Source organism: Penicillium paradoxum (genome assembly GCF_028828445.1).
Source record: "Penicillium paradoxum strain IBT 22861 chromosome Unknown utg000007l_segment0_segment0, whole genome shotgun sequence".
NCBI classification, from domain to species: Eukaryota; Fungi; Ascomycota; class Eurotiomycetes; order Eurotiales; family Aspergillaceae; genus Penicillium; species Penicillium paradoxum.
In genome coordinates, this window is record NW_026643185.1 from 893,301 (window position 1) to 915,191 (window position 21,891).

The following is a 21,891-nucleotide window of genomic DNA, read 5'->3' on the forward strand; positions in this document are numbered from 1 at the left end:
TTGGAAAGCTGGTGTTCCAACCTCGTCCTCATCCCACTCTTCTTCTGCTACCCCAGGGTTGAACTACGAGATCTGTCGCCATGTATCCCACTCGCATGCTGCGGATGCAGCCCACTCGGGCCTTCCGTTTCCCTACTCCTGTATGTGATTCCCTTCCTGTACGGTATGATCATACGATCACCTCGGTTACTAATTCGTGTCTGCAGAAGGAGCCCCAGAGCGGTATGCATCTTTGAGATCACTACGTTTGGTGATCAATAGAGCCATGTGGAAGGGCTTTAAATTTATGGGAATTGCCATTGAACTAACTCTGCGACTATAGCCCACACCATCTCCCAGCGTCTGCGCCAGCTCAAGCGTGTTCCCCCCGAGTTGCTCCCTATCGGTATGTGCCATGTTTGTGACTTTGCGCAGCAAATTTGAACTAACGGATTGTTTGATATGTAGGCTTCGTTCTCGCGTATGTCTCTACCTCTCTTCTACTACCTGCCGCTTGATTCCGGAAGCCATTCCCGAATTTTCCACCCCTTATGTTCCTTCACTACCAATCAAGCTCCTAATTTCCTGATACTAACCTGTGATTTCTAGCGTTGCCATTGGCGCTGCTGTCTACTCCTGCAGCAAGAAGCTGATGACCGACAAGACTCTGCGTCTCTACCGCAACAGCCCCGAGAGCCGTGAGCACTAAATGTACCACTATGTTTCTTTGAGCTCTCAGAATGCAATCCGCAGTTTTTTGGATTCTTTCCGTTTGTATTGTTGATTAGGAGAATTTGAAGCCATTGGGCATGATTTGAGAAAAGCCAGTGAAGAAAAAAAGAGGGACGGGCTCCAAAATGGAGCTCGTGTACATAGTCCGGCTTCCCGAGCTCGAAACTTGATGGTGTAGTAGGCAATTGTACTGTCATGTTGACTTGTGTATTTTTTGGTCATATTCGTCGTAGCTATCGTAAAGTGTAGCATGCTTCACTCGGGCTTCGGCCCGGCAACATCTAATTGTTCCAAACCCTGCATCGGATCTTGCGGACGACTGCTTGAAGCCTGAGCCTCCTCCGCTGCTAACCGATCCTCCTCGCTGACGGCATGTTTAGCCAAATATCCCTCCTGTAGGCCATGTTAGTATAGAGTGCAGTTACATAGGTTAAATCCCAACCCACCTGTTCCCAGATGGCAGTCTTGCTGCCTAGTCCCTCGTTGGCATCCTTCTGCGGCTTTGCGGCGGCGACCTTGATTGTGCGCCCATAGATCTCGCTGCCATCCATGTTGTCGATTGCCTCTTTGGCATCTTGCGGCAGATCGAATTCCACATATCCAAACCCGCGGTGGACCTCGTTTGAGTTAGGCTGCTCGGGTTTGGGCAGGGAGATGTCAACAACTTCGCCGAATGGAACGAAAGCTTCAGCAAGTGTGTGTGCAGTAACTCCCTGGTCAAGTCCTCCCACGTAGACTGTGCTCTTCAGGCGCGTAGTTTCACTCATGATGTAAAGTTGCAGGCTGGCTCAATGGACAGATATCTTTAATGTGGATATCAATGTGCTGGGATTGTGCGGAATTGTCGAGAAAGCAGAGACAAAGGTGCGCACGACAGCAAAGAAAATCCCTGTATTTGAGACCTTGAATCGAAGCTGTATCTTGCTACCAGCTCAGAATGGAAGATTGATATCACGTGCATCTGACCTCGGAGTGTTTTGGCGAGTCCCAAAGCGGTCTAGCGCGAGTTCCCCGGTCCCTCCAAGTCCAGGAGGCCACTTGGTTTACTGGTATACTTGGAACATCTAGAGCATCACCCCATTGTCAATTATTCATAGGGGGTGCTTCTTGTTCACTTTTTCTCATCATTATTTGAGTTTTGTTGTTCCTTGGAGAATTACTTCCCCCCACCCTTCTGGTCTCGATCGTCACCAAAACATATATCCCCTACCATCAGCATGGTACGTCTGAGGGAAATCCCCAGGACGGCCACCTTCGCCTGGTCGCCTGGCGCCGCATCGCCATTGATCGCCACCGGAACTCGCGCTGGAGCCGTTGACGCCGACTTCTCCAACAAAACATGCCTCGAGCTGTGGGATCTGGGCCTTGACCGCGAAGATGCCAGTGAAGAGCTGAAGCCGCTAGCTAAGCTCGATACAGACTCAGGGTAAGTGGGTCTATAATAATTGGAGAAGGATTAACTGTTAACTGAACTGTCTGGCTAGTTTCAATGATTTGGCCTGGACCACATCCGAAGATAACAAACGAGGTGTGATTGCGGGCGGTTTGGAGGATGGTTCATTGGAGTTGTGGGATGCCGACAAGCTACTTGCGGGATCTAGGTTAGTCGAAGCTATGCAGATACCTCCGAATAAATTACTGACCGTCCAATACCAGTGATGCATTGATCTCAAGAACCACCAAACACACTGGCGCCATCAAAGCCCTTCAGTTTAACCCGAAACACCCGAACCTCCTAGCAACCGGTGGCGCAAAGGGAGAGGTAGGCTCCGATTCTAGGACACCGTGTTAGATATGTGGCTAACAGCTGGGTAGCTGTTCATTTGGGATCTCAACAACATCGAGAACCCATTCCGATTGGGCAACAACGCCGCCCGCACAGACGATATCGACTGCCTGGATTGGAACAAGAAGGTCCCTCACATTCTGGTCACTGGTAGCAGCTCTGGCTTTGTGACGGTCTGGGATGTCAAGACGAAAAAAGAGAGTCTCACTCTCAACAACAAGGGTCGGAAAGCTGTCAGCGCAGTCGCATGGGACCCAGAGAGGGTACGTCGACATACTCTACAGGTCGACTGCAGTCCTGCTAACTAATTTTTGTCTCTAGCCCACAAAGCTCATCACATCGTCACCGCTCGAGTCAGACCCAGTGCTCTATGTCTGGGATCTGCGCAACTCGCATGCTCCCGAGCGGGTATGTCCTACTTCATAACCTGGGCGTGACCTCGTACTGATATGGTTTATATAGACACTCACAGGCCACGAGTCCGGTGTGCTTTCACTTTCTTGGTGCGAGCACGATCCAGATCTCCTCCTGTCCGCCGGCAAAGATAATCGCAATATTTGCTGGAACCCGCAAACCGGCCAAGCCTACGGAGAGTTCCCCGTTGTCACAAACTGGACCTTCCAGACCCGCTGGAACCCCCACAACCCGAACTTCTTCGCCACTGCGTCGTTTGATGGAAAGATTTGTGTCCAAACTCTACAGAACACGAAGACCGATAATGCTCAGGCTATCGCTGATCACAACCAAGCTTTGGATGGCGAAGATTTCTTTGCCAAGGCGCAGACTCAACCTCAGGTCTCCAAGTTCTCACTCCCGAAGGCTCCTCGCTGGCTTGAGCGGCCTTGCGGCGCTACGTTCGGATTTGGAGGTCGGGTCGTTTCCTTCGGTCTAAACGAGAAGGGCTCTCGTGTGTCTACCATTAAAGTCACGCCGTTCGAGGTGGATGAGAGCATTGGCAATGCCACCGAGAGCTTCGAGACTGCATTGAAAGAAGGTGATATTCATACCCTTTGTGAATCGAGGGCTTCGGGTGCCTCCGATGAGGCAGAGAAGGCGGACTGGAAGGTTATGCAGGCTCTGATCTCCGAAAACCCACGCAAAGGCTTGGTGGAGTACCTAGGATTTGCCGATCAGGCTGATGAGGCAGCGGATGGTCTAGCGAACCTTGATTTGGACAAGAAGGAAGGCGAAGAGGCGAATGCCCTGGCCGCCAAACCGGCTCGTGCTAAGAAGCACAAGCGTCTGCAATCTATGTTCGATGCCAACCCTGAAGGTGACAGCTTCCTTTCCGAACTGGCTGCGTCAAAGGGTGCGCAAACCAACAACCCCTTCCAAATTTTCAACGGCTCTGAGAGCCTGGCGGAGCAGCAGATTACCCGAGCTTTGCTCCTTGGAGAATTTGACAAGGCTCTGGATGTTGCCCTTCGAGAGGATAAGATGTCAGACGCTTTCATGATTGCTATTTGCGGTGGCCCGAAATGCGTTGAGAAGGCTCAGGAGTATTACTTCTCCAAGCAGGCGAATGGACCGAACTATATGCGCTTGCTTGCATCTATTGTGGGTAAGAACCTGTGGGATGTGGTACACAATGCCGACCTGTCCAATTGGAAAGAAGTCATGGCTGCCTTGTGCACTTTCGCCGACGAGAAGGAATTCCCTGATCTCTGTGATGCTCTCGGTGACCGTCTGGAGGAGGAGGTTCGGAACAGCGAGGATAAGAGCGCCCGAAAGGATGCCTCTTTCTGCTTCTTGGCAGGCTCGAAGCTGGAGAAGGTGGTCGCCATCTGGGTCGAGGAGCTCCGCGAGAATGAGCAGAAGGGGATCGAAAGCAATGCCGACAACAACTCCTTCTCCATCCATGTCCGTGCTCTCCAAGGCCTGATCGAGAAGGTTACCATCTTCCGTCAAGTCACCAAGTTCCAGGATACCGAGCGGAACAAGGACTCAGATTGGCGCTTGAGCGTCTTGTATGACAAGTATATCGAATATGCCGATGTCGTAGCTACCCATGGACGCCTGCAAATTGCTCAGAAGTACCTCGACCTGGTGCCTGAGAAGCACCCTGAAGCCGAGGTGGCACGCAACCGCATCAAGCTTGCCACAAGACAGGCACCCCAGCAGGCACAGGCCGCTGCTGGGGCCATTTCTGGCTCCAAGGCGCTCCCGCAACAGCCCAAATCGTACCAGCCGCCAACTTACAAATCTCCTGCTTTAACAACTCCCCCCTATCCAACGATGACTCCACCGCCAGTTCAGGCTGCTCAGCCTGCCAATCCCTTTGCTGCGATGTCGACTGGAGGGGCCTATGTTCCAGCAGGTGGATATCAGCCAACTCAGGGCATGAGGCCTACGGCATATGCCCCGCCATCTGCGTTCGGCGGACAGCAGCCCACACCCGCTGGTATCCCTCCCCCTCCTCGTGCGTCGTCTAACCAGTCGCCGGCCAACACTATCACAACATACACCACGGCCACCGGCCTTCCTGCATGGAATGATCTGCCAGAGGGCTTCGCCAAGGCTCCAGCACCCCGTCGGGCGACCCCCGCTGCTGCTGCTGCACCCATCGCCTCCCCGTTCCCCAATCAGTCACCTACTCTGACTCAAGGACCTCCCCCAGTTGGCGCACCGCGAGCACCATCTGTGCCTCCCCCACCAAAGGTCGGCACTGTGCCTCCGCCCCGCATGATGTCGCCGCTATCGGGTGGCCAGTCTGTATCTCACATCCCTGGACCTTCCCCACCGCCACCTGCCAACCCATACGCTTCTCTCCCACAGTCCCCTCCTCTCGCCCAGGGGTCAACTATGGCTCCTCCGGCATCGATTCCTCGGGGACCTTCGCCCTACAATGCTCCTCCTAGCATGCCACCGGTAATGAACCGGTACGCACCAAGCCCAGCTGCCCAGGCTGCGAGCCCGCAACTGCAGGCTCGTGGCCCGGTCCCTCCACCCCCTCAGGCCGCTGCTTCGCCATACGCCCCGCAAGCAGTATCACAACCGCCTGCGGCAAACCCGTATGGGCCCACCACGCCCATTGCTACACAGGCTCCGCCTATGGCACAGGCTGTTGCACCGCCCCCTCAAGTATCTCAACCTTTAGCAGCTCAATCACAGCGGCCCACTCCCCCGGCTCCAAAGTATCGTAAGTTTCATCCCATTTAGTGATGATTGATTACAGCCAATTAACCTTTCTCACAGCCCCTGGTGACCGTTCCCACATCCCTGCGAATGCCCAGCCTGTCTTCGAAATTCTCTCGACAGATATGCAGCGCGTCAAGGCCCGAGCCCCTGGGGCTTTCAAGGCACAGGTCGATGATGCGGAGCGCCGTTTGAACATCCTCTTCGATCACCTCAACAACGAAGATCTGCTCAAGCCTAACACAATTGAGGATATGGCCAATTTGGCTCGTGCAATCCAACAGCGCGATTTCAACAGCGCCCTCGCTATTCACGTTGACATCATGACCAACCGTACTGATGAATGTGGCAACTGGATGGTTAGTGAACGCTGATACTGTCTCGTAATCTTTTGGATTGTTACTAACGATTATAATCACAGGTCGGTGTCAAGCGACTGATTAGTATGAGCCGTGCGACCCCGTAAATGAGCACTTCGTCCCTTAACGAGTGAAGGGAATGCCCGAGGCTTGGTATACTGTGTACTATTTCTGGCCTTGTTTTCCCTATACTTCAGCGTTTCTCTTAACTTCTTTTCTGTGTTCTCTCTTCATTGTTCATTTATAATTAATTTCTTGCGTATCTCCTTCCCTTCCTGTTCTCTTCCGAGGACATAGGTTTTGTTCATGAGCACAGCAAAAATTTCTCCATGTTGGCCCCGTGCAGTTGGTAGTGTTCACTGCACAGGCGCTTTTACTAGCTAGACTGCGCAATAGACACTGGTCAATGATGATGTATAGTTTGTTTCTTTCTATGAATGAAAAAGCTCCATGCAAACGTTACATATATACTTCGGTAGGTCATGATTTCGTACGGCGCAATGAAACATGAATATCGTACCTTATATGCCTATACACATGCGCAATATGTTCTGTTTATGTACAATCATCAAATCGCATCAAAACCACTCCTCGGCTTTCAACTATCACCGTGTACCGACAGGAATCCCACTTCCGAGACGTCCACCGCGACTAGCAGGGAAATTACGTGCACTCAAAAGTGCACCCTTCACACCACGAATATCGGCCCGGAATCCAGCAATAGCTTCCTCCTCAGGCTTGCCCAAACCAGAGTGTCCATTCAAGCCAGAGTTATTAGTCGAATTCCAGACACCGTAGGTCGACCCGGAAGAGTAGGTCGGAGAACTATAGATCAAGCCATCACAATAATGATGCAGATCTGTGAGGCGTGTGCGCATCGAGTCATCCAGTGTACTGGCGTCCTTCTCCGAGTCAATGATCTCGCGCAGCTTCGAGGTAATTGACTCAACACGGCTGATGTGGTTGTTCACCGCCGTCGAGGGAGAGATAGCCACGACGTCTGCCGAGTTCGCAACGCTGACGGGATGGAGTGCGGGAGTGACTTCTGGACTCGTTTGCGTCGCGACATCCCGGTGGAACAGCTCTGTTGGGTCTGAGGTGATCGACACGACGTCGTCGTCTTGCTCTTCATCGGAGGGCTTGGTCTTGCGAGCTGTTAATACCGGAGGAATCACGCTCACTGTCTTCTCCAGTTTCTCGTTTAGCTTGTGCAGATTCGTCTCTGCTGTGCTGGCTAGCTCGTGCCGTGCGCTGTTTAGAGTTGCGATCATCGGTTTCACGATGTACTCGCTTGCGCCGTAGAGACTTGCTCCTAGACCGGCGGCGCCATATAATGTATAGAGGACGCTGCGCATTGTCACTAGAGGCGGTGGCTTGTTTGACTCAAATAGGAACTCGGGGTAGGTGATTATTGGGGCGACATCGCGGGGGGCATTGGGTGACGTTGGCGGGTGCGATTGAGGCATAGTGTTGGAAGGTGGGGAGGGAATGGGAGACGAAGGGGTGGCTTCAGTTTGAGTGAGTGAGGGAGATGGTGTCTCTTCCTGTGTCTTGGCCTCGGCTGTGGTTGAGCTGCTGCTCGCCTCTGCATTTCGGGGGACGGCGAGGACTTGTTGGACCTCGTCCGAGCTGAGGCCTTTTGACTCGAGGAATGAGACTTTGCGCTCTGTTGGTGCATCCCGAATTGACTCGTCCTCTAGAAATTTGGATGCTTGGTCTAGGAGAGCTTTTCGGGGTGTGGAGGGTGTAGTTGCGGGCGCATCCTCGGAGGCCGACGACGATGATGGCGATGGCGATGGCGACTCATCGGCCGTTTTATTTGGCTTCTGCCATGCGGGAATAGATGCTGATTTGGGGGAGTTATCAGACATGATGAGAAATTCCCTGCATTTGCCAAAGAAGGAGAAAGCAAAAGCGTCGGGAGTGTTGCGAGGAGAGGGAACCTTTCCCCGGACTTGGAGCCATGTGAGCCCGACCTCGGCTGTTGCAACGTCCCGGTGACGCCTGAGGCATCAACGTCGACGATGTACTTCGTATATTCCCATACGGGTGGCAGATATACCTACCTAGGTAGGTATTATATGGGACTATTTTCGACCAATGAGAACATTCTTTTCATTCAGACCACCTTATATGAATCACTAGGACCGAATTAAAAAAAATACGTGCCTGATTGTTCTATACCGAAACTAGGCTGTAGGTGAGACGAATCCATACCACCCCAGGACTCGATTGAAAACCATAGAGTCCTATACACAATTCTATCTTCCGAGCAATAGAGCAAATAGCCAATCCCAATCCCAATCCCAATCTCATTCATAGCAAATGCAAATGGGCTCCCATATATAGAGACCGCCCGGCAGAATGGACCGCGCAGTACTTCATTCGTTCATTCGGCGTCAGCGACTGGACACCTGAAGAATCCGAAACTTTAGAAAAGTACCTGTGAGTGATGGCGTTTCCCCCGGTTTTGACGTGTATTGTCTGTTCTTGTCTATCTGGCCCCAATGCTTGCGGGGCATATAGAGCCGAACGCCAAAGGAAGAAGCCAGGAGAAACATCTCCCCAAGCCTGATCCCCTGTAATGCGCTTTGTTCGCAGAAACGTCTCTTAGAAGCTGTGCCTTCCCGGTTTGCAACTCCGCCTCGCACGCAGTGGATGAGGTGATTGGGGGATATCTTCTCTTTCTTTCCAGCGCCTTAATGGCCTAGTCCATACTGCCACACACTTGCCTAATTCCCCTATCCCGCGTCTTTTTCCCTCAGCTCTGCCTTTTTTTGTACTTTCGCTTTTCTCCTTCTGTCACACTTCATAAAACCGCCACTATGTCACTCCGTCGATCTCGTCGATCGCGAGGGACACGAGATGACTCTCCGGAACCCGATGCTAACATGACCACCAGGTCTACAAGGCAAACTCGTGCTGCTGCTGCTGCTTCTGCGCCGACATCTGCTTTAGTTTCAGTCTCCAGATCTTCTTTGAATTCCGGAGATCGGAAGAGATCGCTCCGTCTTACGGTCAAAATGCCTTCCAGCAAATTGCGGGAAGCCACGGGCACTGGTCGCGCCGCTGGACGGCGCTCAGTCAATGTGTTCCGGGAAGACCCCATTGTTTCGGGACCCCGCTCCAGTCGGAACCGAAAGAAGATTGTAGAAGTTGCTACCAGCGACGAAGAGGAGCTCGACGACCAGGAGGAAGACGAGGTCGACGACGAAGATGCCCATGGGGATGACGATGAAGATGCTGATGCTGACGCTGATGGCGACATCGATATGGACGACATCCCCCCTCAAGCACCTGCCAGGCGCGGTAAGGCGGCTCCTCCGTCTCGCGCCAAGCCGCCCAAGAGCGTGGAGGCCAAGGAGATGGAAATGGATGAGGATGAGGATGAAGAAGATGAAGATGAAGAAGAGCCCATCTCCGACACCGATGAAGATGCCGAAGCCGAGGGCGATGAGCATGACGAAAGCGCAATTCCAGACGTCAATGTTGATGATCTAGATGAACTTGACGAAGAGGATGAATTAGACGACGATATGGACAGTGATGCTCATGCTATGCAAAGCGGCAAAACGACCAAGCGCCAGCGAGGAAATCTGGGAAATGATTTCTTGCAACTTCCTATGGGTAAGAAATTATTGTTGATCTACAATCTATGAAGAAAACGGAGCTAACTTCAAAACAGAACCTCAGGTCAAGAAACATTTGACCGCCGAAGAGCGTCAAATGCGCCGCGCAGAGATGGCTCGGAGGAGGAAGAACTTGAGCGAAAAGCGAAATGAAGAGGAAAAGGCAAGTCCATGAAGTTGCTCTAATGGTTAATCAGAGAATTGCCGCTAACATTGAAAACTAGATGGACACAATCAATCGCCTGCTCAAGAAGCAAGCTCCTAAGCGGCGTGGTCGAGCGGCGGCGGCGGAGGCCCCTGATGGTACTCCCGGCCAAGAAACCAAGGAGCCCGAGAAACCAGATCCTACCCTGGTGCGGTGGATCAGTGGAGCGAATGGTTGTAGAGTCAATGTGCCAGAAGAATGGCTGGGTACACCTGCCGGGCGTGTTTTCAGCGCACCTACAGTTCCCGCCACGGGGAAAATGGTTGAGGAACTTTGATGCAACTTGCAGAAACTACAATGGATTGGCGCTTATGGAAGGATTTTCTGATACGGTATTCGGGAATGGACTGCATCATCTGCAAGGAACTGGGGTTGACTTTCTGCTCGTGCTTCGAACGGCGTTTATAACATGTCTTTTCCATAGTTCAAGTTTTACAAGTCATTCAATACATTGACTGTGTCCAATGTTACCAGATTATCGTTACATGTGCCGATAAGACCGGCTCTTATACTCAATTAGTTATAAATTCTCACCAGTAACCGGAATTGCTGATCCTAGGTCATCATTCAGTACTCTACTCTCAGGTACTTCACGCATGGTCGTTTCATGAACCCCATATGTACAATGGCCTCCAGGGCTGGTCATAAGACTCGACCATCCAGGCACAACAGGACCTGTGGTGCCGTATGCGCCGGAGCCTCGGAGCGCGGGGGAGAGCGCAATATCCAATCTAGCATATTGTGCCAAGAACAGCTTATTGGCATAATAATGACTGGTGACACTCAGGCCACTTCAATTTCCAAGAATGCCGATTCTAGGGAAGTGTTGGAGATCGTCACTGAGTCGTCGGCTTGGGATCTTGCTCAAAGGTGGCTTTGGGGAAATCATCGGTATTCTGCTTAGGAGCAAACGACCCAGACGGGGGTGTGGTCTTCTGCGAGTGGTCTTTCTCATATTGCAGTTGCTGGAATGTGGGCTGGAAGGTGTAGTAGCCTACAGATAGAAAAATTGGAGATTAGGACCTGGGTCAAGAAATTGGGCATTCTGGCAGTAGGGTAGATATACCGGTGAAAACACCCACGCCAATAGCGAGGAGAGCAGGAACAAAATTGCGACTCATTTTGGAGAATTCGAGGCTGACGTTGAGACTGAATTGCGGTGTTGGCGGTTGGAGGTCCGGAGGTGATGCCGGAGATCGGTTATCAGTTGGCTGATTAGCAGCCGGCGCGTCTGCTAAATTGCTCCGTTGGCACGCGTCAGAATCGTCAAATTCCTTACCTCAGGACTGTCTGGATATTGTTTGACGTCTGATTACTTTGTATCTCGCGAATTTCAAGCCGAGAGTTACTTGGCTTTCAACTGTGTTCCCCGGGATCACCCAATGACTGTCTAGAGACATGGGCGATTCCCGCCTAGGATGCAAATGGAATCATGGCGACAACGAGGATATGTCCCCGACTCGGACGACGAAGATGGGTTTGACTCCCTAGAGACGAAAAAGGGAAATATCGAAAATAGCACCGATTTCGGAAATCTCGAGTATATTGACCCTTCTTCCTCGGCGCCGAAGGAAGGGACGAGAAATACCACGAATGGACAACGCGAGCATCATAGGGACGAGGATGGCTCGATTACGCTCTCGGACAGGGAGGAGCTCGCCCTTCAAGAAAAAAAGCGTACGGGATCTGCAATCTTGCAAAATAAGGAGGGGAAGGCCGTGGGGAGAGGAGGTTCTGTTCGAAGTACACGATCTCCCCAACACACTGCAGATGGAGGAGATGCCCCCTCAACAATCGGTTCGGATGAAGAAACGACGCCAAAACAACGAAAGGTACGCAGGACTTATGGGCATCGGTCATCGACTACGAAATCAACGAATCGCCGCAGCAGCGAGCTCCGCAATCTCAATACTCCCTCAAAGAACACGGACAGCATATACGATTTCCCAACCTCATCACAGGAGAATGGCAGGCCTCAATCGAACCGTTCGAGTAGCCAGACTACACCGAAGCCCTTGAAAACCGGCCAACCATCCCATTCACCAAGTATAGCGAAACAGCATATTCCCGAGACGAACATACATGATGAAACCTCAAGCACTGGAAGCTCCTCGCCCGACGAGTTAGTATTGATCACTCAGTCAATTCGGAATAAAACCGTGGAAAAGCATGTTCAGGCCATAAACGCGCCATCATTACCAGCACCGCTGCAGGAGGGTTCGGATGATGACTCTCCGTTATCATCTGTACCATCAATACTTGGCTCTCCGCCCGCCAACAATGTCACTGAAACGCGTGCAATCGGCGGGGAAGAGGTAGAACTGGAAACACGGGCCGATGATGAGATAGATCCGCGGAAAGCAGTGCCCGCTGAACTCGATGCCAACCCAGACGATGTATTGCCTCACCTTGATATCCCCGAAGAAGTGTTGCGAGAATTGCCACATGCTACGCAGCGAACCTTCAGAAAGCGCAATGCTATCCAAATGCATCCGTACCACCTGGAACAGCTCAAGTTCGCTCAGCAACTGCAAGCGCGGGGCGTCAAGCCTTTTGGTCGTCCCCCGACGCAGAAACAGCAACTTACTGACGAAAGCCAAGGACAAGACTCATATGACCCGGATATACTTCCTTCCAGTCCTCCCCTGGAAGAATATCTTCCACCAACAAGACACGAACGTCGGGGGTCGCCCGAATCTGCTGAGCAAGAACGGACAAATAAAGATTCCGAGGACCGTCGGCACTTGCAAGGCCGTATAGCAAAGCGTCAGAAAATCTCTCATTCTGGAACTCCTACCAATCGACGAAATCTGCACAAACCATCCAAACCTCGCGGCGTGAGAGACAAAAACACAGCTCCCGAGAACCAACATGGTGTAACAATTTACGACCTATCATCTAGCCCCCCACACGCAGGTCGTTTCTCTTCAACATCAAGAACCCCTCGTGCCTCAGAAGGAGGATTTCGATTTCCTCGTGGATGGTCGCCACCAAAAGAAGCTGCGACTTCCCGAGCACAGGAGCCAGAACCCACCGGCGAGGTTGATTCGCCTAATGGCGGAGAAGAAGACGATGATGATCGGGAGGTACAGTCAATTTCGTCCAACAGCCAGCAAAGTGATTCTGAACAAAATGAGTCGGATGCCGAAGAACGTGAAATACGACGATTTCAACGAATGATTCGAGGAGCACTGCCGGCTTCACATGCGCGGCTTCATCAAAAGCAAAATGCAGACAAAGAAAAAGCTTCACAATTGGAACGTCAAGCTGCTTTGCAACGACCAGATGGAAAAGGTGTTGCGCGGAAGCTCATCCGAAGGGGTGATCGCTCAACGCAACCAGCAACGCAACGATCACGAGGTCTATTTGATCTCGGAGATTCTGACGAGGACGATGAAGACAACCATAACGACGTTCGTCAAAGCGGCTCTATCACCAATGAGTCTAGCCAGAGATTGCCGGGCACTCATAACCCTGAGGACCCCTTCGCGTTCGAAGGGGGTGATATCTCTGAGGACAATCGTATCGACTACATGCTTGCACCTGTTCCACGCAACTCAGCAGGACCTCGGCGCAGCACAAGCACATTGAAACGACCGAAATCGAAACAAAGTCTGTTCAACGTGGAAAGACAGCCGAAGAGACCCCGGCAAACCCGAATGACGGATGCTTCGTACGGAGCAAGACGAACCAAAAAGTCCTCAACTGTCCAGCGACCAAGGATAGGTATTCTAGATGCACCAGATGTTGCCACGAAATCCCGCACTGAGCAACCGCGATTCCTCAGGATAGCCACAAGACAACCGCGAACACGCAAAGACCGAGGCAGACAGAGTCCCACTCAGAAGTTCGTGAAACTGGCCTCAAGAGAAGACACAGTGGATGCAAATGAGTCCTTGCGAGACTGGAAGAGAGGAGCTATCCGGCAGGCCAAGATTAGTCCTCCTCAGCCTAAAGCTCGGCGGAACCAGCATTGGACAACAAAGCTGTCGATTCTCAGTTCTCGGGCTCGTTCGAAGTCCAAAAATGGCCGGATTCCGCACCAATTCCTTGAAGCGGAGACTGACAACACAACCCTCAATACAAATACTGTTCGGTCGGAACAGGCGCCGCCTGAATCTGATACAGTGCCAGCCATGCCAAACCAAGAATTTGGGACCGAGTCTTCCTCCCAGCGAAAACCAGAGCATCACGGTCATACATGGGTTGTTCCTAGGAATGTTGATCCTAAGTCTTTGTCAAGAAACACCATTCGGCCCGCTGCAACGAGTTTAGCGGGCACCGGTAGAAACCAAAAGATGGGCCCGGTGATGTTTCACCAGTCATTGTCTGTTATCAATCGACATTATCGGAACCAGCGCACCTCCCAATCTTACAAACCCAGCTTGACTTTGGATCGATATGTCTATGAGAATGGATTGTCGAGCCCTGGGGGAAACCCTTTGCCCAAAAGTCCTGCTGTAGCTCCAGCCAAACGAAGTGATCAGAACTCAACACCAAAAGCTGTTATACCTCGACGGCGGCCGAAAAAGCATACCCCCAACCGACTCAACCTTGATGCCGACGAGTTTTGTCAGGATTCAGGTCCTGCTACAATACTTTCTGACGACTCCGAACCTCCGGTAATAACGAATGCCGGGTCTGCCCCTACCTCTTCTTTTAGTGTGGGCGGGCTTTTCAACTGGCAACGTTTCTATCCAGTGGACTTCGGAATACCATCTTTACGTGACAACACATTCTTCCATCAAGCCACATTTATTGGAAGTGGAGAATTTTCTCGCTCCTTAGATATCACAAAGCGGGACTTGGATAGAGATGCTGGTCTATTCTCAATCCAAGTCAGAGACGAGAAATTCCAATGGGGCTGTTGGAACGATACAGTATCATCTGAGATGGGCCGGGTCTTCGATGTAATAGTCGATAATGTGGAACGGAATGCTGCTAGCTCTCCAGAGACAGGCATCACGGCTGCTTTAGGCGTGGCATCGCAAATATACAGGTCATTTATCAAGTACATCACGGAAAATCTGGTGTTCATTGACCCTGTTGATCGCAGTGGCTTCCTCACTAGAGCAGTTGGGCTGGTCTCCCAGGTAAGAGACCCTTTGACTGCTTTCCTAACTGGCGATGGATACAACAAGAACGGTCTCGTCAGAATTGCTTGCTTCAACATGGTGTTCTCACACCAGATCTATCAAGTGGCTTCTCATCAACTCGTCAGCCCAGCTCTGGCAAACGAAGCATTAGATCTTGTAAAAACATCTGCCAAAGATGTTGCGGCATTGATTACCTCAAAGGTTGGGTCTTCCGAGTTCAAAAAGCTGTTCAAAGAAAACAACGAGCCTGAACGTCGCGAGTCAGGAATTCGCGATGATTTTCCATCTGTGGAGGCCTATGTCATTACCAAGCATCTCCTCCGCAGCTCAGATCATTACAAGGGCTGTTTTGAAGATCTTCAGGTTGAGATATTCAACAGTGACATTATTCGCAATGAAAAGGATGTGGGCAGCCTAGAGGATGGATGGCGTGGCATGTTCACAGTCTTGCCTTTCAACCAGATAGATCCGCTTGGACTTGCTCGACCTGGTTACCATTTGACGGCCGCCAATGACAACTGGGCACTAGCAAAACGGCTACTTGCTCCAGCACTTGATTACTTCGACTCCAACTCTGCAGCACAGCCAATCTCATACAATAACTACTGTCGAACTTTGTTCCTTCGATGTCATCGACTTATCAATTTCTGGGGATGGCGAGAATGCAAGCCCGTCCTGGACACGCTATTCGACTTCTTCGCCAAGAATACCCTGCATAATCTGAAACTTGAAGAAGCTCGCGGCTCACCTTCATTCCTCGATGAACTTGATAACAACCCTTCTCTGGATGCCCGAATTGGAGAACCGTGCTTCCATACATTCCTCAAAATTGTGGCAAGCGGTCTGCGCTTCTTAGTGAAGAGGTACGACAAGAAGAAGATTCGAAACTTCGCCTGGCGTCTATTGCCCAATCATGGCCGTGTGTACCCGAAAGAACAGCCGCTGCAGCATGAAGACCTCGATGCATTGAGAAACCATCACGATCTTCTGAGTACTCTGTACTGGGCTGTTCCTGATGGGTGCCGCCCCCGTCTCGAGACAATACGCAATCTAGTCCATCCCGCCACTTCACACCGTGAAGCATGCACCATCAATTTGCGATCATGGTCAAGGCTTGTTCGATTCAAGCTCTCTACCGATGAAGAGGTGTCGGGGCTGGACCCGTTTGGAGACTGGTACGGCTATTTCTTGACAGAACTGTATCAACAACACTCGGTTGCGCGCAAAGAGATCGAGTCTCAGAATACCGGCGACAACCGTGTTTCTCAACAACTTGTTGAACGCACAATATCCCAGAACCAGCGACAGATCGAAACCCTGTTGAGTACCGCCCTTAATGGGCTGCGGATTGCCATACAATTGGCTCCGAGTTTGGAACATGCACACCGGCTTGTTTTGAAAACTCCATTTGAGTCTATCTTAACCCTTTTCAATCCCAAGCTTCCGCGCGTGAACGTCGTCGTATCCGAGGCACTGCACGTCCTGGTAGCGTATACCCAAAAGGACATTCCAGTTATCTCTGCAGTAGATGCTCCTGCAGCGGTGACCACTGATGAGGATAGTCAGGAGTTCGGCGACTGGGATGCAATTCAGGCGGTTTGGGACCAACAGTCTTCCCCTAGCGAAGGTGTCGAACATGTAGAGAAGACTTTCCATCCGATCGTGTCTCGTCTTGTTTCCAATTGCTTCGGCGAAGATCACTGTCCAGAGGATGCCATCCTCTTGAGTGTTGTTGAATGCTGGACTGCAGTCGCCCGGGTTCTGATACGTCATGGGCTCCGAACATGGGATAATTATCTGAGCGAGTTTGGCAATGATTCCTGGACGCGGCTTCGACAGACAGTTCAAACAAGGAAGTTTGCACCATTGTTCCTTGCAGCATGCATCGAAAAGGACGCGCAAATCGTCTCTGACTGCCGAATCCAGGTCATGAGCATGTGGATGTCATCGCTGGTTGAGCGTTCCTCGATGTTGAAATTCCAACATCGTCTCACGGAGGCGCTTCTTAATGGAAGTTCCACGGATCCCTTGCTTGGCAATCTTCCATTTTCTAAAGATCCGAAGATCGACCGGTATACAGTCACATTGGAGGAAATCAGTTCCCGGCGACTAGCTCTCCTCTCGAGCTTATCGTCCAATATGCGTGAGCAGCTCCAGGCCATGGAACTCACCGGCAACCGGAACTTCTCTGTGACGAAACAAGAGTATTCTGAAATGCTTCAGCGGGTGATGACATCCATGAAAGACAACTACCAAGAGCTAGGAAACGGGACAGCGCAAGCTGCTCAAGGAGCATACGTCGAGTTCGTGCAGCGCGTTATCGGTTTCCTTCAGCAGCACACGAGCGATATCAAATCCATCGACCCCTTCTTCACAGACCCTGCTTCTTTCCCTCTACCGTCTACTGACCCACGCTACATTGTGGCGAAACTTAAACGCTACGAGTCGAAGTTGTCTTCCAGCAAAGAGATTCAGACCTTGACTGGATTCGTCCAGAGCATTTCCGAGCGGGCCCTTATCGATGGTCAACAGAGCTACCTGGTTGAACAATTGCATACATCGATGAAGAACACTTACGAAGCCGGAATCCTTGACAAACCCACCCTCCGCACCGTTCTCCTACAATGTGTGTTCCCGACCTATCTTGAAGCGACACTTCCCAACCGCGCCGCCTGGCTCATCAGCCGACCCTTCATCGAGACCATCACGCTTGAGTTCAAAAATTTGCTATGCAACATCAACACTTTCGATCCCGCCTGTGTGTCATCCGTCATCGAAATGATCGACGTAGTATGCCGGGCCACCTGCCAAGCACTGGCTGTGATCGCCTCCCGCCGCCATCGTCTGCAAAGTCCTCCAACCTTGTCCATGATTGGGGCCTTTCTGGACATGATCTCCGCTGTCCTGCCCGTGGTAGATTACATCGATCGTACCACTAACACAGCAGAGGATATTCTAACGCACCTCAACTGGATCTACGACTTCGCCAAAGCCGTCAGCACATGTCTCCACAGCACAGACCTAGATGCAGACTCGCCATCGAGCAATGACCGTGTGCAATTCCCTAACGCGCCACCATCCTCTGGTAGCAGGAAAACGGAGCTCTTTGCCACGGCCCACCAGCTTGCCTCGAGTGATCTTCAGATCTATCTCAGGAAGTGGTCTTATCATCAGGGCAAGTACTACTTCACTCGCCCGGGTCATCAGTCACAGGAGATCACGATCGAGCCTCATATTGCTGCTCTAGTGGCTAGCCAAAATGAAGCGCAGAAGGCGTTTGAGAATGCGGCGGGAAATTTCGTTCATCGAGCAAGGGCGTTGGAGTTGTTGTATTGATATGGTTTTCTGCTGTTTATATCAATTTTTGCTGGAAGAATTAACGTGTCACGACTATCTAGCATCAGAACCAAGCATGTGTTTAATGTAAATATGTACTATTTCTATGGGAATACGGGACTGACTTTATTCGCTTTACTTATTTCTTTCTTCTCAATCGCAAACACAGCATGGAGTTGTATACACGAGTATCCGGCGCTACAAATCATCATTTGGCACAAAATATAAGTGTTACTCTCATCTAGCAAAAGAAGCACAGCATTGTATACATATAAATGACCAAACTCCCGAGGAGACGGGCGCATGACCTTGGATGCTATCACCATCCCACGGCGACGAAGAACAATCGGCATAGCACTTTTCACGTACCGCACTCCGAGCATAGACCAGTTGAAGATCAAGACTGAAGTCACAAATATGCCTGGAATGCTTTTCGTGGAAGCCAGGGCCCCGTAAAACCATTCATGCGGCCTTGGTTTCATGGTGCGGATGCACCAGTCTTGCCATAGGAATAGCCGTTCTCGCCACTGGAATTCGCGCCTTAAACGCCCTCTCAATCTCAGCCAAAGATTTCCCTTTAGTTTCCACCATATAGAAGAAACTGACAATCGTTGCAACCGCAGTGCAGCCACCAAACAAAAAGTAGGCACTTGGCACACTTTTATCCAGCAGAATCGGGCACACAAAAGCGACGAAAAAGTTGCAGACCCAATTTGCGCCTATCCGAAGTTAGTCACAGGAGAAACAAAAAGAATACTAAGGGTACAAGACAAACCATATGCGAGACTGGTTGCCTGGGCGCGTGTATGCTGGGGCTGGATCTCCGGAGCCCACACCTTGATACTAATGCCCCAGGTCGTGGCCTGCACCATGCAATAGAGATAGATGGATACAATCACCACCCAACGACCAGCGCCTTGCGTAGAGAAAACCGCATGGCCAGCATAAAGACTGCCGATCAATATCATGAGCACTGTCAAGCCAACTCCGCCTACCAGTGTGCTGGTGCGACGACCCCATTTGTCGGCTAGCAGAGTTGCAGGAATACTAGTCACGACTATCAAAATGGCAGAAACACCAGATGCCTGTGTGATAAGTAGCGTCAGCTCCGTATGACCGCTTGGGAGAAACGTAGAATGCAGATACTCACCAAGAATGATGCTTCTTGGGATTCTAAACCAGCCTGCTGAAATAGTAACGGAGCATACTAGATATCAAAGGTCAGATGGTTGGTACAAATCATAAAAACATGAATAGAAGTGCCTACATATAGGACAGCATCGATACCACAAAGCTGGAGGAAACCCATCAAAAACACTGCCAGGAATGTCTGCTTCCGCACGTCCCGAGTCCATAGACTACGGAAGTTGACAGGCTTTTTACCTTCTTGTCCGGGTGAATTTGATTGCAGTGCGGTTGCTATTGGGTCCTCAGAGGTTGATGTACCACTGTCGACTTCCCGGTCTTCCTGCTTGACTTCAAGCTCGTCCCACACTTTCTCAGCCGTGCGAATATCCCGATGTCTAATCAACCATCGCGGAGACTCCGGTAAGAAGTAAAGATTGGTTATCAGATAAAACAAAGCCATCACAGAAATAATGATAAATGGGAGGCGCCAAGACAACGAGCCAGATATCTTCACTGTACCATAACTGATAAAATAGCCCACCACCAATGCCACGCAAGCCATGAACTGCGGGCCCGAGGTAAGTGGCCCCCGGGCTTTCGTTGGTGATATCTCACAGATGTAAACGGTCTGTGTGCTGAAGTAGAGACCATAACTGATAGACAGGACCAGACTCTACGCTACGAAGAGAGAGAGAGACTGGAAATCCTGTATTCGTCTGCGGAAGAGAAGAAGGGAAGGAAACTATCTAGAAGAAGGAGCTTCTTATAGCACGGCGAGGAAGGAGGAGTCACCTAACTCCAAACACCCCCCATGAGCCATGCGAAGAAGCCAAAAAAACCCCCTATAAGCTAAGAAACCCCCCATAAACTCTTAGGATCAAAACCAGTCTTTTTCTTTTTGAACGTAGTAATAAAGAACCTCCTAGGTCAGCTTATGCAAATAGCTTTTTCCTATCAGCTAAGCCTAGCTGACTGATCCAGCGTTGAAACATGACCTTTGTAAGAGGCTTCGTTATACTATCTGCAGCCATCTTTACTATAGGAATCTTCTTAAAATTAATTCTTCCCGTATTAACTTCCTCACGGAGCTTATAATATCTTACCCCGATATACTTAGTATTAGTATAGAATTCCGGGTTGCTAGTTAGTGTAATTGCACTATTGTTGTCTACGTATATAGGAATAGGCTTTTTAATAAGACCCTTAATACCTAGTTCCGTTAAAAGCTATAATAGCTAGATTGCTTCTTAAACCGTAAGAGCTTCTACGATATACTTACTTTTAGTGCTAGAAAGGGTAACGTAGGCTTACTTTTTCGAGGTCTACGAGATTAGTCCTCTAGCGAGCTTAAAAATAAAACCCGAGGTAGATAGTCCCTTTTCGGAATATAGGCTAGCCTAGTTAGTATTATAAAAATCTAGTAGTTTTATAGAACTAAGATTAATATTAAGATTAGGACTAAAATTAGGATTAGTAGAACGTAAAGCGTACGTAATAACTATATCCTTAGTGCCTATAAGATAGCGGAAAATTCTCTTAAGAGTAGTCTCGTGTTATCTACCTAGATTTTTTATATAACGAGCTAGCTTTATAGTCGTAAAGGCGATATTAGGACGTATTAAAATTATTAACTAGACTAACGTGCCGATCCTTATCTAGTAGAACTATATTTTAATTATAGTTATAACACCCTTATTTTTAGTACGAGGAATAAGAATTTCTTTCTTATAAAAGGGAGTTAGAATAGGATTATAGTCTATTATACCGAAGCGTATAAGGTTCTTTTTAATATAATATTTCTAAGAGAGAGAGATAGAGCTATTAGGATTACGTATAATATTAATTCCTAGATATCTATCTATAGGACCTTTATCTAAAATATTAAAATATATAGAAATATCCTTTTTAAATTAGCTAATTAGATCCTTAGAAGGGCTTAAAATTAAGAGATTATCTATATAGATTAGTATAAATAAGCGATCTTTTATAAAAACGGAGTGATTAGCCTAAAGTTTCTAAAAACCTATAGCTATTAAGGTATCTCGTAGTAAAATATACTATTCTCGAGGGCTCTACTTTAGTCTATATAGCGTTTTTATTAGTAAACCGCACTTTCCTAGATACTTATCTCGTATAATTTTAGGAAGTTCTATTTTAATAGGTTCTCTAATTTCCGTATTAAGGAAGGTAGTAATAATATTAAGATAGTATATCGGCTAGCCTTTTAATATAGTAATAGTAATAAAGACTTTAAAAGATATTAGCTTCGTAATAATAGCGTAAACCTTATAAAAATCTTAACCCTCGACTTATCGAAAACTACGTACTACTAGGCGAGCCTTATAGCGACTATTATATTTAATAGTCTATACCTAGCGAAGAGTGAGGGGTTTACGACGCTTTTTCGATCTTTTAATAACTCTCTAGGTGCTATTAATAATATACTAAGAGATCTCTTAGTATATAGTAACTAACTATTTATCTTTATCCTTATAATTTATAGCTT

The 21,891-nt window shown here is 49.6% G+C and overlaps 8 protein-coding genes across 8 annotated transcripts; 4 read left to right on the forward strand and 4 right to left on the reverse strand.

Annotated features, from left to right (window-relative positions):
• Positions 1–80: 80 nt before the first annotated feature.
• N7457_007917 (uncharacterized protein) lies at positions 81–688 on the forward strand (the record flags this gene model as incomplete). The annotated part of the gene is made up of 5 exons (XM_057178960.1): positions 81–140; positions 207–222; positions 323–385; positions 448–460; positions 589–688. The coding sequence occupies 5 exons, from the start codon at positions 81–83 to the stop codon at positions 686–688; spliced, it is 252 nt and encodes an 83-aa protein (XP_057027346.1).
• A 278-nt stretch (positions 689–966) lies between these two features.
• Positions 967–1,478, reverse strand: N7457_007918 (RNA-binding protein; the record flags this gene model as incomplete). The annotated part of the gene is made up of 2 exons (XM_057178961.1): positions 967–1,104; positions 1,158–1,478. The coding sequence occupies 2 exons, from the start codon at positions 1,476–1,478 to the stop codon at positions 967–969; spliced, it is 459 nt and encodes a 152-aa protein (XP_057027347.1).
• A 450-nt stretch (positions 1,479–1,928) lies between these two features.
• Positions 1,929–6,098, forward strand: sec31 (putative protein transport protein (SEC31); the record flags this gene model as incomplete). Its single annotated transcript, XM_057178962.1, has 8 exons — positions 1,929–2,137; positions 2,196–2,312; positions 2,368–2,473; positions 2,527–2,760; positions 2,819–2,905; positions 2,960–5,636; positions 5,693–5,991; positions 6,054–6,098. 8 exons carry the CDS (start codon positions 1,929–1,931, stop codon positions 6,096–6,098), a joined length of 3,774 nt encoding a protein of 1,257 aa, XP_057027348.1.
• A 498-nt stretch (positions 6,099–6,596) lies between these two features.
• N7457_007920 (peroxisomal membrane protein PEX14) lies at positions 6,597–7,862 on the reverse strand (the record flags this gene model as incomplete). The annotated part of the gene is made up of 1 exon (XM_057178963.1): positions 6,597–7,862. The coding sequence occupies one exon, from the start codon at positions 7,860–7,862 to the stop codon at positions 6,597–6,599; it is 1,266 nt and encodes a 421-aa protein (XP_057027349.1).
• A 954-nt stretch (positions 7,863–8,816) lies between these two features.
• N7457_007921 (PAPA-1-like domain-containing protein) lies at positions 8,817–10,102 on the forward strand (the record flags this gene model as incomplete). Its single annotated transcript, XM_057178964.1, has 3 exons — positions 8,817–9,618; positions 9,677–9,783; positions 9,845–10,102. The coding sequence occupies 3 exons, from the start codon at positions 8,817–8,819 to the stop codon at positions 10,100–10,102; spliced, it is 1,167 nt and encodes a 388-aa protein (XP_057027350.1).
• Positions 10,103–10,661: 559 nt separating this feature from the next.
• N7457_007922 (uncharacterized protein) lies at positions 10,662–10,946 on the reverse strand (the record flags this gene model as incomplete). Its single annotated transcript, XM_057178965.1, has 2 exons — positions 10,662–10,819; positions 10,892–10,946. The coding sequence occupies 2 exons, from the start codon at positions 10,944–10,946 to the stop codon at positions 10,662–10,664; spliced, it is 213 nt and encodes a 70-aa protein (XP_057027351.1).
• A 297-nt stretch (positions 10,947–11,243) lies between these two features.
• On the forward strand, positions 11,244–18,257 carry N7457_007923 (uncharacterized protein; the record flags this gene model as incomplete). Its single annotated transcript, XM_057178966.1, has 1 exon — positions 11,244–18,257. One exon carries the CDS (start codon positions 11,244–11,246, stop codon positions 18,255–18,257), a length of 7,014 nt encoding a protein of 2,337 aa, XP_057027352.1.
• A 462-nt stretch (positions 18,258–18,719) lies between these two features.
• Positions 18,720–19,947, reverse strand: N7457_007924 (uncharacterized protein; the record flags this gene model as incomplete). The annotated part of the gene is made up of 4 exons (XM_057178967.1): positions 18,720–18,976; positions 19,033–19,342; positions 19,408–19,464; positions 19,525–19,947. The coding sequence occupies 4 exons, from the start codon at positions 19,945–19,947 to the stop codon at positions 18,720–18,722; spliced, it is 1,047 nt and encodes a 348-aa protein (XP_057027353.1).
• Between the last annotated feature and the right edge of the window lie 1,944 nt (positions 19,948–21,891).